The 14,730-nt window shown below is 32.5% G+C and overlaps 2 protein-coding genes across 2 annotated transcripts in view; both read left to right on the forward strand.

Annotated features, from left to right (window-relative positions):
• The window catches only part of LOC130613730 (phosphatidylinositol-3-phosphatase SAC1-like), a 31,347-nt gene extending 27,687 nt beyond the window's left edge, over nucleotides 1-3,660 (forward strand). The window contains exons 15-18 of the mRNA XM_057435066.1: nucleotides 450-543; nucleotides 1,101-1,193; nucleotides 1,505-1,565; nucleotides 2,297-3,660. Of these exons, the coding sequence (XP_057291049.1) occupies nucleotides 450-543; nucleotides 1,101-1,193; nucleotides 1,505-1,565; nucleotides 2,297-2,421 (373 nt within the window). The 3' untranslated portion in view covers nucleotides 2,422-3,660. The remainder of the gene's footprint in view (nucleotides 1-449; nucleotides 544-1,100; nucleotides 1,194-1,504; nucleotides 1,566-2,296) is intronic.
• An 875-nt stretch (nucleotides 3,661-4,535) lies between these two features.
• On the forward strand, nucleotides 4,536-14,141 carry LOC130614370 (flap endonuclease 1-like). Its single transcript, XM_057435796.1, has 17 exons — nucleotides 4,536-4,821; nucleotides 7,055-7,157; nucleotides 8,060-8,119; nucleotides 8,431-8,473; nucleotides 8,580-8,643; nucleotides 9,648-9,685; nucleotides 10,327-10,398; nucleotides 10,765-10,815; nucleotides 11,356-11,441; nucleotides 11,771-11,837; nucleotides 12,273-12,324; nucleotides 12,535-12,614; nucleotides 12,952-12,984; nucleotides 13,208-13,261; nucleotides 13,446-13,510; nucleotides 13,613-13,730; nucleotides 13,913-14,141. Exons 1-17 carry the CDS (start codon nucleotides 4,740-4,742, stop codon nucleotides 13,976-13,978), a joined length of 1,134 nt encoding a protein of 377 aa, XP_057291779.1. The 5' UTR covers nucleotides 4,536-4,739; the 3' UTR covers nucleotides 13,979-14,141.
• Nucleotides 14,142-14,730: the final 589 nt, after the last annotated feature.

A 14,730-nucleotide genomic window follows, 5' to 3' on the forward strand; every position in this document is an offset into this window, starting at 1 on the left:
TACTGATTGCTCACCTAGAAAATCTATTTTTTGTGTGATTGTCGCAATGGAAACTATCGATCCACGTTTTTTGGTCATTGTGGAGGGCAGTATTTCCAGGACCTCTTAGAGTCAAAGTCTCAACGCTTTCGGGAGTATTAAATTTATTAAAGCGTTACCTGGAGACATAATTCGCCCTCTTCTGTATCATATCGTTCTTTTGGTCATGGTGACAGGCCCTGTACCCACGACTTGTTGCAACCAAACTCTGAACCGCTACCGGCAGTAGTGAGTTTTGTTACGGCGTTACCATGTAATAAAGACATGATTCGCCCTGTTTATTATATTGTTTTTTTTTTAAATGTTCGTTATTCCGACCATTTTTTTCTTTCTACCATTTGTTACTGTTGTTGTTTTTTTGACATGTCATTTAGCCGTATGATCTGTAGTCGATTTTGTTTTTATCTTAGAACTGGTAAAAGATCTAAGTATGGTTTACTACAAGATGGCGTCAACTCAATGATACGATATTATAAAAATAATTTTTCTGATGGTTTCAGACAGGTACTCTAATTGATATTATAGTTCATTTACTGTTGTTTTTCACGCTGTGTAAGTCTTCAAAAGAAAGCGTAGAAATGTATTTGTTGCTAAAAAACGCACCTCCTTTAGTCAGTTTCTTGACTGGTAAGATACTTTCTAACCGTATATGTCGTACGGTATAGATCAGTTTTGGTGCAACGACGTAATGTTTTGATTTTGCGTCGTGCATGCGCGCATACACAGGTAAAATTATTATAAAGAACACGATCTACGATCGAAGAATCCATATAAAAAAAGCTGCACTGAAATAATTATAACCTGCACGAGAGAAAGAAGATAATAGTTAAAAAACAATACCAGTTCCTTTTTAATCTTTTTATTACTTTAAATCTACAAATTAAGGTGAATAGACAATTTTCTGATGTAGTGCTTTTTTTTCTTTCCTGTCAGTGTGCGCTTATGCGTAACTTTGTGAACATCCGCAACTCATTCATCTTCTGTGTTTTTTGAAACTCCATTTTGGTGTCTTGTAATTTTACTTGTTAAAATACTTGACGTCTTTTTGTTTCGTTCCATAGGATGGCATAGATTTAATACTTGGTAATTACGTTATTGATACGTCAGAGAAGGGGTCCGTATTCCAAGAATCAAAAGGATGGAAATACATGACGGTATGTGAAGAGTATAGTCTTCAGATAAATAATCGAACCAAATCTTTTTTTAAAAAAAATTCATTTATGCTTTTACTTGCTTTGTGTAAAATAGGTCTACTATCCACTTCATTTTTACTGGTGGGTCAATGTTTATTGTTAATATATTATTTTTTGCTACTGGAATTTATCAGGCATACCACAGTTTTATATTATACCTAGAGTTCCACCACTATTCATTGTTGCTTATAATAGGGGATGACTGCATTGTGTTTGTGTGTTTGGAATTCGACCATGTAAGCGTTTGCCATGTATTTGTATGTGTTTTTTAGCTTCCCTTCATCCTGCTTATTGGTTTCTCCATGCTTGTTATCTGCTTACTCATACCTTCAAGTAGGTCGATTATGTTTTCTTCATTTTCCTTATATTTTTGTCGTCAGACTTTCTTTATAAAATATGCTCGAATTTGATGGTTTTCTTAAGAATATCCCTGGCCTTAGCAACCCTTAGTTGTTATAAAAAGGAAGTGAATTTTCACACTAGCACTCCTAATATTGTATGGCGAATTAAGGTTAAAGTCTAGCCAAGAAAAGGTCATAACGCTCAAGCAATTGTGTCAGGGTTCATAGCGTCTGGAAAGTCGGCAGAATTATATATCCCTGACCAAGTAGTCGAAGAATGTCAGGAAATTGCTATTTTTAATTCTTAAATTTTTTTGTAAAAACGTTATTGACGATTGATAAATTTTTCATTTTTAATTAAGTTATCCATTCATTCTGATGGTAAAGAAAAGATATTATGTTTATATTGAGTTCGGATTTTAATTTCGGTTTTTATGCCAGCATGTAAGCATCAAACTAGAGATTCATGAAGTCAGAGAAAATAGTAGACTCTACGTCAAGAAATATCATACCATTTTCAGGTAACTTGGTCAGGGAAGTGGGGGCATTTTAATTTAGATAACTGTTCCTCATCAGGTGTGAGCTAGAAAAATAAGTTAAAAAAATATCTTCTGCCGCAAATTTCAAAACATTTTACGATAAGTTATTTGCAAGTTAAAAACTGTATCCCTTACAACTAATTGTAGTTTCGCCTTCTTATATATTCTTTTGTTTTCATTTCAGCTGATTTTAGTCTGCAACTGACTTACATTCTGTTTTGGGCGATCGCTTGCCTAATCACACTCTACCTGGTGGTATTATACGGAACAGAATTTGTGGACAAACCGAGATTAACAAATCGGAGATAGGATTTTTTAGTTAATAGTATTTATCAATATTTTTAGAAATTTATAGTCAGTTGGTGTGGTCTTTTAAAAAGGTTAATGGTCACGTGGTTGTGTCATTCTACATTGAAGGCAGTTGTAACGAACTAACATGTTATCTGTAGCAGTTCTCTCTACTCGAAACAAAACGGTGTGACTTTATTAGTCAATTGTAAAAGAGAAAGCACCAAAAATAACATTATTTATTCTCTTGTTCTTAAATTGCAAATTCTTTTTTGTGAAACTACGTTACATCAGTCTTGCAATATTTTGCAAATTAAGATATTCTCAAATGCGAATTTTTCATTTGTTGCACCCTAAAATTCTCTGTCGTGATTGTAACTGATGTTAGTGGTAAAGTTATTACACTTTTCTTTTCACCGATATCAACCTTTGCATAACATGCATTGAGTATTATAAGGTTTGGATTCTCTTTTCAGAAAAAAACAGTTACCTCGGGCGTATTTAAAAGTTTGTGTCTTTAAAAGTAACCAAAAATATTACTAACATGGTTATTTTTAAAATTGAGGTTTAGTGTACAATCGAAAAATTATGAACATTTTACAACAAAAAAAAAGAAAAAAAGAAATTTTTATACTGTATAAAATTTTTCGTAGTCAGGTGATGGCATGCAGCGTCTTCTTTTATGTGTCTGATAACGTGAGACGTGTGAACACAGTTCAAATATTTATAAAAAGGTCTTGTACACGAAGAATGAAAAACAAAAACAATTATTAGTTAAAATTTCATAAATTAAATAAACATAAATTTGTTAAGCTGCCCAGATTTTGAAATATTAAGCAGTCAATGCTTTAACATGGCTAATCTAACCTACGAAACAGCTTTTTATAACAATAAAAATAAAATAATTCCTCATGCATTAAACCAAGAAGGTTTAATTAGGCGAAACTAAAATCTTATAAAATTTAATTATCATGGTTAGCAACATCTTAGCGAATTTAAAACTGTATTTAAAGTTTTGCCCTTGGCAATAGACTGAAATGAAAGATTGAGCTGCTTGTAAACGTGTGCTTTTTTGGACAACGCGTTAGTGGTCCCAACTTACACAAATTTGTGTCTAATTCGTGAATACGACAGTGTCGGTAGCCAAATGCAAATATATGCGCGTCTTACTATAATTGTTTTGATTTTTAGTATGGTTATTTTCACTAAATTTGTAAAATTTGATAGGTAGTCAATATAATGCACTTTTTATTCTATTGATTTTAGTGTTTGTTTTTTTTGTTGTTGTCCGATTTTTGACGAGAAACGTTAACTTTTGTGAATGTTCACATAAACTGGTCATTGAAAGAATCAGCCAGCTGTTTTATGTTCAGTCAACATGGAGAACTTTTGCTGCTTAAAAAGAGTTCTATGGTCAAACTTACCAACCAAAGCAGACCTTTATAGAAAAGAAAATTAGTATGTTTGCTTTAAAAAAAGTCCACAATCTGTCTTGTATTTTTCTGGCCTTCGGCAGCCTTTCTCGTTTTCTAACAGCGGGAGTATTGCTTGAACCTTTTTCTCGTGGTCTTTTTCGCTTTTTATTTGGTTATATTGGGTCATGATAGTCATTTATTGGATAAAAATGAAAAAAATATATACTATTCTATAAATCAAAAAAAATGTTGTGAAATAAAGAATAATTAGTAAAATATTTCTGCTATATTGCGGCACCAAAAAAATTCCCGCTGTATGTCCGATTTATTGAGGTGTCCGTGTTTGGATAAATTTGCTCATTATGTTGTACTTCATTGAAATGATGCCTTTAAATAATGTTTTAAAAGACCAATTTGGTAATCACAAATTTTAAGGGAAATACTAATAGAACAACTCGAAAAACTGACTCGATGATTCAAAAAGTTAATTCGACGACTTGAAAATCTGATTTGTTGATACGAACACAGATTCTCTACAACTCGAAAGACATGATTGCGCTGCATATAATAGTGATAGTACGATGGAGACCAATCTCGTTCCAGGCCTTTCTTTTTGCTTTCTAATATCTGGCTAGTACAAAAGTATTACTTCTTTTGTTTCCTCAATCAGAAAGCGCAAAAAAGTAGCTCAGGCAACGAGATGGAAATGAAGAGAGACGCCGGTCTAACTTTTTTGGATCGCAGTCGCCGGGGACTTGCGTGGCCTCAGGGACTTGCGTGGTTTCGACAAATTACTTATAATCTGCACAAATAAAAACATTTTGGTAGAAACTGGCGGGAGATTTTCTCGTTTTTATGTCACAAAGATTCAGTTTATTTTTTTGATATTTAAGAATCAAAAAAACGCATATATTTTCAAAGAAAATGGGTATTCATGGTTTAACAAAGTTACTAGGCGACCATGCCCCCTCGTCAATGAAAGAAAACGAAATAAAAAACTACTTTGGTAAGACCACTCTTTTCTGCTGTATCAGTTAATATAGCCATTTTGCTACGGCTCTGCTTGCTTTTATGTTTTACTGAAGGTGTATTAATTAGTGTTTGCTTTTGAAAAGTTGGAAGAGCAAGGAGCCAGAATACCTTTAGACAAGTTTCAATGCTTAAATATATTGTGAAGAAATAGGACAACTTATTTAGGGGCCTCATCCATACTCACATTGCCACGAGAAACGTCCAATGGACGTTTATTTTCAAAGACACCCACCCACGTCCACTCGTGGCAGTTATTTTTCCATAAAAAAAAACCTATCCTACAAAGGTGAAAAGCCTTTTCCGTGGTTCTTTGGGGTGGTCCCGTGTTAGGGCGAAATAGCCTGTTCCCCTTCACCTTGAATTGGATATACTAGTTGTTAGCCTGTGGGAAAAATCCACGGGTTCGTCCGTCCTTTTTATACCGCACTGCGTGCGTCTTACTACTTGCGCCGCTAAGCTACTATTTAAGAGTGACAGGCGGACAGAAGACAGACAGTAGCTATTATTAAAAAGACTAGTCATTAACCCGTGGACAAATCCACGGGGTCGCTCGTCCTTTATATATACGTTCACGTGAAGAACACACTTTATTCACGTGTCCCTAGAGTGAAGTCCAACTCTACATCGCTCGTTGATGGTAGTGGGCAAAAACATAGTTTCAAATTGCCACGAAAGAAACGTTTTGCACTTTGAGAGGTTCTTTTGCACCATTGCACTTTAAGAGGTACACACAACTGTCCATTGGACATTTCTCGTGGCAATGTAAGTATGGATGTGGCCCCTTAGCTAATGTATACCGTCCTAGTTACATGATTATCTGAACAAACAGCTGTAGCGACAATCTAGCAACTTCGCTCACAACATAACTTCATGGTTTTGACTATAAGCCATCCCTGAAAACAATTTTGCAAAAATGCCGGTGAACAAGGTGGGTGTTTGCGCCGGGTCGAGCAAAAAAAAAGAAACCATCAAAAACATCCTATTTTCGTGGTTTGCGTCTTAATTCTGTGATGTGTTTTTTCCAATGTGAGATCCACTGGAATTATTTTTAAAGTCTATTTTATCATTAAAATGGTTGCAATACTATGTGACTTGTCTCAGATGGAGCTAGTAGCTGCTTGAAACATAAGCTAGTTCATTTTTCTGATGCTCAAAAACCAGACTTGACATTAGGACGTGACACAAATTACTAAAGGGGATCTGTGGAGGAGAGTACACATGGTAATGAAAAAATTTTCTTAAAAATGTTCTCTGACCTGTCTTGTTTCTTAATAATATAGATTTGTTGTATTTAATGAATGATTACAAAGATAACAATAGACATAACAAATGACATACCCCACCACGCAAAAATTTCTTATGTGTGATCTACCCCAGTGATGTTTAGGCTGTCTGTTCTGTAAAGAGCACAAGTTAGGTGCCATTAAAAATGGCAATATGGTACATTATGGACGTAAGGCTTGGTATATCATGTCACAGCCAGTCATTGTTGTCATTGAATTAAGAAATTCAAACAATTTGGTTGGTATACTAGCTACCTTCATAGTTTTAACCACATTTTGTGAAAGACCCGACAATCCACCCTATATCAAACATAGTTAAAAAGCAATGTAACCAAAGAGCAAGGCAACATAGCCAACAAGCCAACTCAGCCACAAAGATTGTCTTAGTGCACAACAATAACGACAAAATCATAGATACAAATGGTGGACAGACCCTGAGATTATAGAAATCAAAAACATTGCCATTGATTGTTTAAAAATCATCATAAACAGTTTCAGAAAAAGCGATAACATCACCATAGATCATTTAAAAACTATCAAAGCAATATTATTCCTGTAGATTGTTTGAAAGCCATCAAAACAGGATCATGTTCGTTTTAATAATAAAAGTCCAACCTTTTAAAACTTGGGTTCCCTTTAAGTTTAAGGAAGATAAAAACTAATATGCTTTTTTATCGATTTGTTAAATATCAAAAATCTAAAATAAATGAAGACTGCATATGTCATTCCAAAAAAATTCGCTATTGGATTTTGACTATATATTTTAAAAGTTTTTTTTTTCAAAAATAACTTTAAACAGCAGATTTTCATCTTATTTATTTTTCTAATGTTCTGTCCTGTAAAGCTAACTCTAGGCTTTATTTAAAATGTAGTGTTGTTTTTCCTCCAATGGATTTTAGTATACACATCTCATCTATTTTTTAGGTCGCAAGATAGCAATAGATGCTTCCATGAGTATTTATCAATTCTTAATTGCTGTTCGTTCTGATGGAAGCCAACTAACTAACGAATCAGGTGAAACTACAAGGTATATATCAGGCCATTTCTAAAGGTTTTAAATAGGCAATAATTCTGGGTGTGCAACGCGCCTGTGATCTTCCAAATTCAAATTTCAAGTAGCAAAGGTAAGAAGAAAATTCCTTTACATCGCAAAGTGGCTATATGAAGAGCAAGTTCCATCCAAATTCAATTTAAACCCATGTACAAAAAATTATGAGTAGAGTCATAAGGCACTTGATCACGGTATTCAACATTACAACGCTAACAGTGCTTAGAATGGATCATGCAATTTATTATAAAATAATATTCCTTACTATCAGTTTTTTACTTATATTTTTTCAGTCAATTTTTTAACTTTACTGCTCTAAAAGATGAGTATAAAAAGATTAAAATATTGTAGTATTTTTTGATATATGAAACTTGAATTATAAAATCACAAAAACGCTACGCTATAACGCTATAATTCTTTTACAGGACTCACTAATCAAACTACAGAAATTTTTACACAATCTCACATTGTTCTTATCCTTTACACAAGTGGGGGATCAATCGCTGTCCAACATACAATTTCTTCCCTGCAACTTTTAACAAGTAAAAGCAAAGCTATCAGATAACCATTTATGAAACAATCAAACTATAATTCAAAATGAGAGCTTTAAACCCAACGGTTAGATTGGTCTTAATAATTTAACTTCTTGTGCAAATTAAATTATATGCATAACTTATGTAATGAACTGCTCACCATACACATTTGAATTGCAATATTTAACCCATGTGCGTTCACCCTTTAAATATTTAAGCCATTGATATTTAAGCTTTGTATTATATGTCTAACCACTAGATATCTTCTTGCTGTCCAACGCTAACTTCCTCACAACTAATATATAACTGATCATGACAAAAAAGATTATTTTATGTTGGTTTTTTTAGCCACTTGATGGGTTTATTTTACAGAACTATAAGAATGCTTGATAATGGGATCAAACCTGTGTAAGTTCTACTTTTTTCTAAAATCTTTACGGAAGAATTGTTTACCAAAAAATTAATTTACTATTCTGTAGCAGAAATAATTTTTTTTTCTAAATGTATATCCTGCTTACAGTGTAAACATTACATGTTTAATAAACATTAGTTGTGTGAAACTACAGGATTATTTTATTTCTTCAGTGGTTGATAAGGGACATTTGTTCAAAAGCTTGCTTATTTAAGGTGGGGTTAAGTTGTTTTTAGGTGCTTTAAGGGAGATTTTGCCATGGGTATTTAGTATAATAATAATAGTATAGTATTAATATTTTTTTTAGTTATGTGTTTGACGGAAAGCCACCAAAAATGAAATCTGGAGAGGTGAATTCATCTATGCACTGGTTTTTGTATTTAGCCAACATTACTGTATTTTTATGTTTTCTTGGTAATTTTAATGATTGATTCCAAATTAATTTTAATTTCAAAGCTTGCAAAACGAACCGAACGAAGAGAAGAAGCACAGAAGCAGTTAGACAAGGCAAATGAGACAGGTAAAACACTACTTCGTGTATACCTTGTTTTTTCGTGTGTTGATAGTTGTTGACATTTGCATCATCTTCTGCTGGATAAAAGTCTTTTAAAAAAATTGATTATGCTATAAATGGTAAGGTCCTGTGATATAAATGTGGAACGAAATTAATCACAAAAAACAACAGGCCTTCTAAAAATCCTAAAAAATCCTGAAAAAATAAAATCCTCCTAAATAATCCTAAAATTTCCTGATTTTTTGCAAATACTCCTATAACAACTATTTACGAAATTCTATTTGTATAATGGATTTTTTTGTGGTCAGAAATATTTATATTCTGCATAAGTTATATCACTATAACTTATTAATCTATTAAATCTTCTGTCTGAGAATCTGTTAACTGGGACTTATACTTTGCCTGAAATATCTTGATACTTTTTGGTATTCACCTCCATTATGATTTAATTTCAGTTAGCCATGTTAATTTCATATTTGAATATTATAAAACCTAGTTGAATGCCTCAGTGTAAAGGATGGTCGAATAGAAAGACATGTTCAAGTCTGTTATTTGGACATTTCTACCTGTTTGTTTTTTACCTGTCATCCATAAAGTAATAATGCATAACTATTAGTATATATCCCTTTACAGGTGTCTAAAAAGTATAAAAGTTTGTTCCAAAATATTTCGCTCGAAAAAGAAAAAAATAAGTCATGGATAGTTTGCTTGAACATTTCATTTATTTTTAATAATATTTTTTCCCTATTCTGGCAGAAATATAACTTAGAAAAATTCAATTATTTTTTATTTCCAAGGTTAGGGCGTAATTAGGAACATTTGCTAAGTTACCCTCACTAATTCAAATTCTCCTAAAATTTCTTAAATTTTTGTATGTCATTTCCCTGCGTATTAAAAAAATCTCCTAACAAAATAGCTAAAATCCTAAAAAAGTCATTTGCAAAATGAGTGGGAACCCTGCACATTATAATCATTGTTACTTTTTAATTTAATTTTGTTTAATTCTTTAGGGGATCAAGAAAACATTGACAAGTTCTCAAGACGTTTAGTAAGCTCTTTACTAGAATTTACAGGGTTGGTCTTTTAATGAAGAAACTTAAGTCTGTTGGAAAATTCATGAATTTTATAATCCTATTCAGTATAGTACAGTCATCCTTTTATTTAAGCTTTATTTAAAGTTATAAAAAGTAGAGGAACTTTTAATAAAAACACTTTTTGATTTCTTTTAAAGTGATCTTTCATCCATTTTGGTTGCAGCAATTTTGTATTCGTCAATATTTAAAAAAATTGGGAGTAAAAAGATGATCGAACCTGTTAATCAAAATAATCTGTAATAATAATACGCAAAATTTTTACTTTCACATAAAGTGCTATAAGTCATCCACAAAAAATTAATTCCTGGGCATTTTTTTCTCTGACATCTCATTTATAACAGATAACATTTTTATGATGTTATCCTTTTAGCTGCTAGGAGACCGAGCTTTAGGGCAATACCTTCAGAATGAAGATGCTTGTCATTGTTTTTTTCCAGCCAGGAGCCAATTTTAACAACCGTTTCTTCCAATACTGAGTTAGTTCTGCACATGTGGAATGCGACTGTGCATTGATATTACCATGCAGAAAAAAATGGTTGTGTTTGTTTGAATAAAACCAATGACATTCAGACATATAATAGCTAATGTATTTTAGGTGAAAGTTACACCACAACATAACCAAGAATGTAAACAGCTGCTTGATTTGATGGGTATTCCATATGTTGATGTAAGTTGGGACTGTTTTTTCAGGATCGGCTTTCACGGAATAGAACTAGAATAAGAACGAGGATTTCAACTATACCATATTTAGCACCGATTTCCATATTCACTTAAAAAAGAATTCTTTATGTACAGAAATTATGCTTTAGATTTTTTGTGCAAAAGTTATTATTTTAGTTTTTTTGGCAAAGAAATGACGCTGCACATTTGTGTTCTCTAAATTTTCTCCACATGTTTCAAGCTTCAGACAGGATAAGAAGCCTTAAAATTTGTAATTAGTTCATAGTATTATTTTTTCATACTATTGGTATTGTTTTTTATCTTTAATAAACATTTATCTGTTGTATTACTTAAACTTAAAAACATGTTGTAGGCACCATGTGAAGCTGAAGCTCAATGTGCAGAATTGGTGAAAGGAGGCAAGGTAATCTTTTTTGTTTTTGCTTGAGTTACTTTTAATGCTCCTACCCAAAAAATTAAAATTAAAATTTTCCTACTATCTGGTCAAAATAATTCTAGTTCATTTCTCGTAAAATAGTATTCAGTTGTTTTGAAAGATATATGGAAAACCAAATCTTCTCCTAAAAATGCGAACTTAATGCTAAGTTTTTCTATTTTGGTTCTTTTACCCAGTTTTTGCGCCAATACCTAAAATCTCCTATAATTTAAAAATACAATTTGTGTGGCTAGCCTGGCAACATGGCTTTTAAATATTTTACTAACCTGGGAACCCCATAAAGTTTTTAAGCTTCTAACTTTTGAGTGAGGTGGATTATTTTAACCATGCTAGACATTTCTACTATTCCTTTTTTTTATTTGTTGCATTTAATAAATTTTTTAATCATGAAACACCTGGCAATCAGTAGATCATACATGAACAATTCTATTTGTAAAATCAAACTGCTGCAAGTAAAAATTAAAGAGTACACAATTAGTGTTGTATATAACCTTATAAACGTTGCAGGTTTATGCAATGGGCTCAGAAGATATGGATTCGTTAACGTTTGGTACAAACATATTGTTAAGACATCTGACTTTTAGTGAGGCAAGGTTAGGTCAATACTTTAATTGAGTTTGAAGAAAAATAAGTTGTTCAAAAAGTATGTTTCACTTGAAAATTAAACCGGTGACTTTACTGTTTATAGACTGCGCTGATTAAGCTCCTATGTGCTTTTTGAGTTCTTGACGTTTAAGAGTGTGTGTTTTTCAAAGGTTTTTGACAGGAAAGAGATTTACACAAAGGAGAAAACGGGGGCTTAAACGATGCATAACAGCAATTATTTCCTGTCAATTTTGTTATGTCAATTTTGTTGAAAAATGTGTATGTGTGTATTGAAACGTATTTTAGTTTTTATTCTTTCATAATATTTTAATTATAGGAAAATGCCTATCCAAGAATTCCATTATGACAAAGTACTGAACGAATTGGAACTATCGAAGGAACAGGTAGTGTTTTTTGTAGTCGTTAAGTATACTACGAAAAAAACTGTGATAAAACGCAAAATAAAGTTGTCTTTATAGTTTTAATAAAAGCAGTAATGCCAGCAGAGATTCTTGAATCCTTTAAAAATTTTTGACAACCTTTGTACTATTCACTATTAAAAATGTTTTTTGTGATTTTTTGTAGCATTTCGTTATTTCTATTGTCCCTTAATTCCACTGTTAACTTATTGAAGATGATGTTTGACTTTATGATAAATGTTAAATTTTCTTTAAATTTTCCTATTTTTTGCCCTGATCTCCTTAACTCCACTTGTCAAACTGTTGCCACCCTGACCTGTACTGTGAATAATACCAGGTCACGGTGCAATACACAATGTCTTAAATTACCTTTCCCTAATGTTGGAAGGTTTTCCATTATAACACTTTTTTTTATTTTAGTTTATCGATCTATGCATTTTATTGGGTTGTGATTATTGCGATTCTATCAAAGGTATAAAAGATAATCTTTTGTAGTGATTTAAGAAAACGAGCCTGTCTTCAAATATACCCCATTTGCTTTTAACTTGTCTTAACTTGTCTTTGAATGCTTTGTATTCCTATGTATTGATGTTTTCGTCTAGTTTTATGTTTGTTTGGTTCATTTTTTCAACTGTGACTGATTCTAGTGACGTGTTTAAACATTACTTTTTTCTTACTGCAGGTGTAGGTCCTGTTACTGCCATAAAATTAATCAAAGAACATAAATCATTGGAAGAAATAGTGAAAAAAGTAGATGGAAAGGTAAACAAAAAATATTTGTAATCCTTTTTTTTTTACGAGAAAGCTCTTTATGCTCATACTTTAATGTCAGAAAAGTTGGCGTTTTTGCGCTGATTTTTAATGTATCCCAGAATGGTCATATTGTGAGAATTTACATTATTCAAAAAACTTCTAGGAAGTGCGAGCTTTTTTTGCATATTTTACACAAAGTTACAACTCGGCGGGGCGTAGTCGCAGTAAAGGCCTTGTTATTAACCCCATCAACCTTTTACAGTGAAACAGAAAACTTGTTATTTGAGGATTTTCGTCAAACAGGGAATTTCGTTTTGCAGAATCAATGTGTTTTTTCTATTTTTAGAAATACAAAGTACCAGACAATTGGATGTTCGAGGTAATACATTCGTGCTATTATTTTTTCTCAACGGGTTTATCTTTAATTTTAAATACAATACAGTCTTGTTAGAAATATAAATAATATTTTTGTTTTATGCGTCGTTCATGTCGGTTATGTCAAGCATTATTGTACCAATGCACTTCATTTTATATAAAGAATCAGAAAATGCTGGTGCAACTCTATACGCAAACCATGAAACTGATTTTTATGTTGATCTTAGGATGCGAGAGAATTGTTTTTAAATCCAGAAGTGACCCCGGCTGATAAAATTGATGTAAGTAATTCTGTTTGTCTGTCTGTCTGTCTGTCTGTCTGTCTGTCTGTCTGTCTGTCTGTCTGTCTGTCTGTCTGTCTGTCTGTCTGTCTGTTTTGTGATGACATAGTATATTTACTTTGAATTAAAACCTTTGAGCCTGCGTATAGATCTTTTCGTTTTGTTATATTCCAACTTACTATAGTTGAAATGGAGAGAACCTGATGAGGAAAAACTGGTTGAATATATGGTGAAAGACAAAGGATTTAGGTATAAAGCGTTTCTTAATTCGCACCTTTAATTTTATTCCATGTTAAATAGTGTAAAATTGATTTAAAATTATTTAATTGAAATTGAATTCAAATTTTGTAGTGAGGATAGAATACGGAACGGAGCTAAGAAGATATTAAAAGCAAAAAAGACATCTGCACAAGGGCGCATGGATAGCTTCTTTAAAGTGATACCTTCCAATAAACCAGTTAAGCGTAAGGTAAGTTTAACCGTTTTCAAATATTAACTGTCGCAGAGTAAATAAAAAAAGGGAAAGATTCCTGCATTCAAGTTGATACTTCTGGAAAAACGTTTATGAACATTTCATGTATTTAACCCATACTAGAAGTCACACGAAAATTTTGTACCATTATCGTTTCATGGATTTTTTTTTATGTTTAGAGCGAAGAAAAAACGCCAGCAAAAAAAAAGACGAAAACAGGCGGTGGAAAGTTTAAAGGGAAATGAATTTATACTGGTTTGAAAAGCTAGTAACTACCACAGTATCCAGATCCATAGTTTCACTGAAGATGTAAATAACGACAGAGGATAATGCAGCCAATAAATAAAAACTTAGTGGTTTTTATGTAGTCTTACTTTTATTATTTAAATAAATTGTCTATATTCGAAATCCTGTCTTGTGTAAAAAATATTGCAAATCACACACAAAAAATTACCTTTTGCACTGCCAGTTAGGAGGAATACAAAAGTAGTCAAAGTTAATTCCACAACCATGGTTAGGTAGTAAGAAAAATATGCACACTGCTCTTAAACAAACATTTGCAACTGCAAAGTTATAGATACCTCGTATTTAAGTTTGTCATCACATTGCATCGGGATCATGAGGATTAACTGGGCAGTTAGGTTCACAACACAGGCATGTTCAGCAAACGCCGTTACCAATGTTACGTATGAGGGTAATTGCGTCGGCAGTGTCGAATATACATTCAGAATGCAGGACCCACATTGTTAAGTGTTTCAAACAGTGAAGTGTCTAACTGACATAAAATTTGCAAATAGTCAATTGTAGGGGAAAACAAGATCTGTCTGATATCAGAAATGGGAACAAAACTTTTGGCTGAAGTTGCCCTTTTTTTTAAGCAAAATATTCGCTCGGCTTAACGATGCTTAAGTTATTTTGTAGGCCCAACCTTTGCTTTCGTTGTGGCTTTTTGACCGTATTCTTGGGAAGACCAAATTCGCATGTTTGCTTTTATGTA

This window comes from Hydractinia symbiolongicarpus, chromosome 11 (assembly GCF_029227915.1).
Source record: "Hydractinia symbiolongicarpus strain clone_291-10 chromosome 11, HSymV2.1, whole genome shotgun sequence".
Taxonomy (NCBI): domain Eukaryota; kingdom Metazoa; phylum Cnidaria; class Hydrozoa; order Anthoathecata; family Hydractiniidae; genus Hydractinia; species Hydractinia symbiolongicarpus.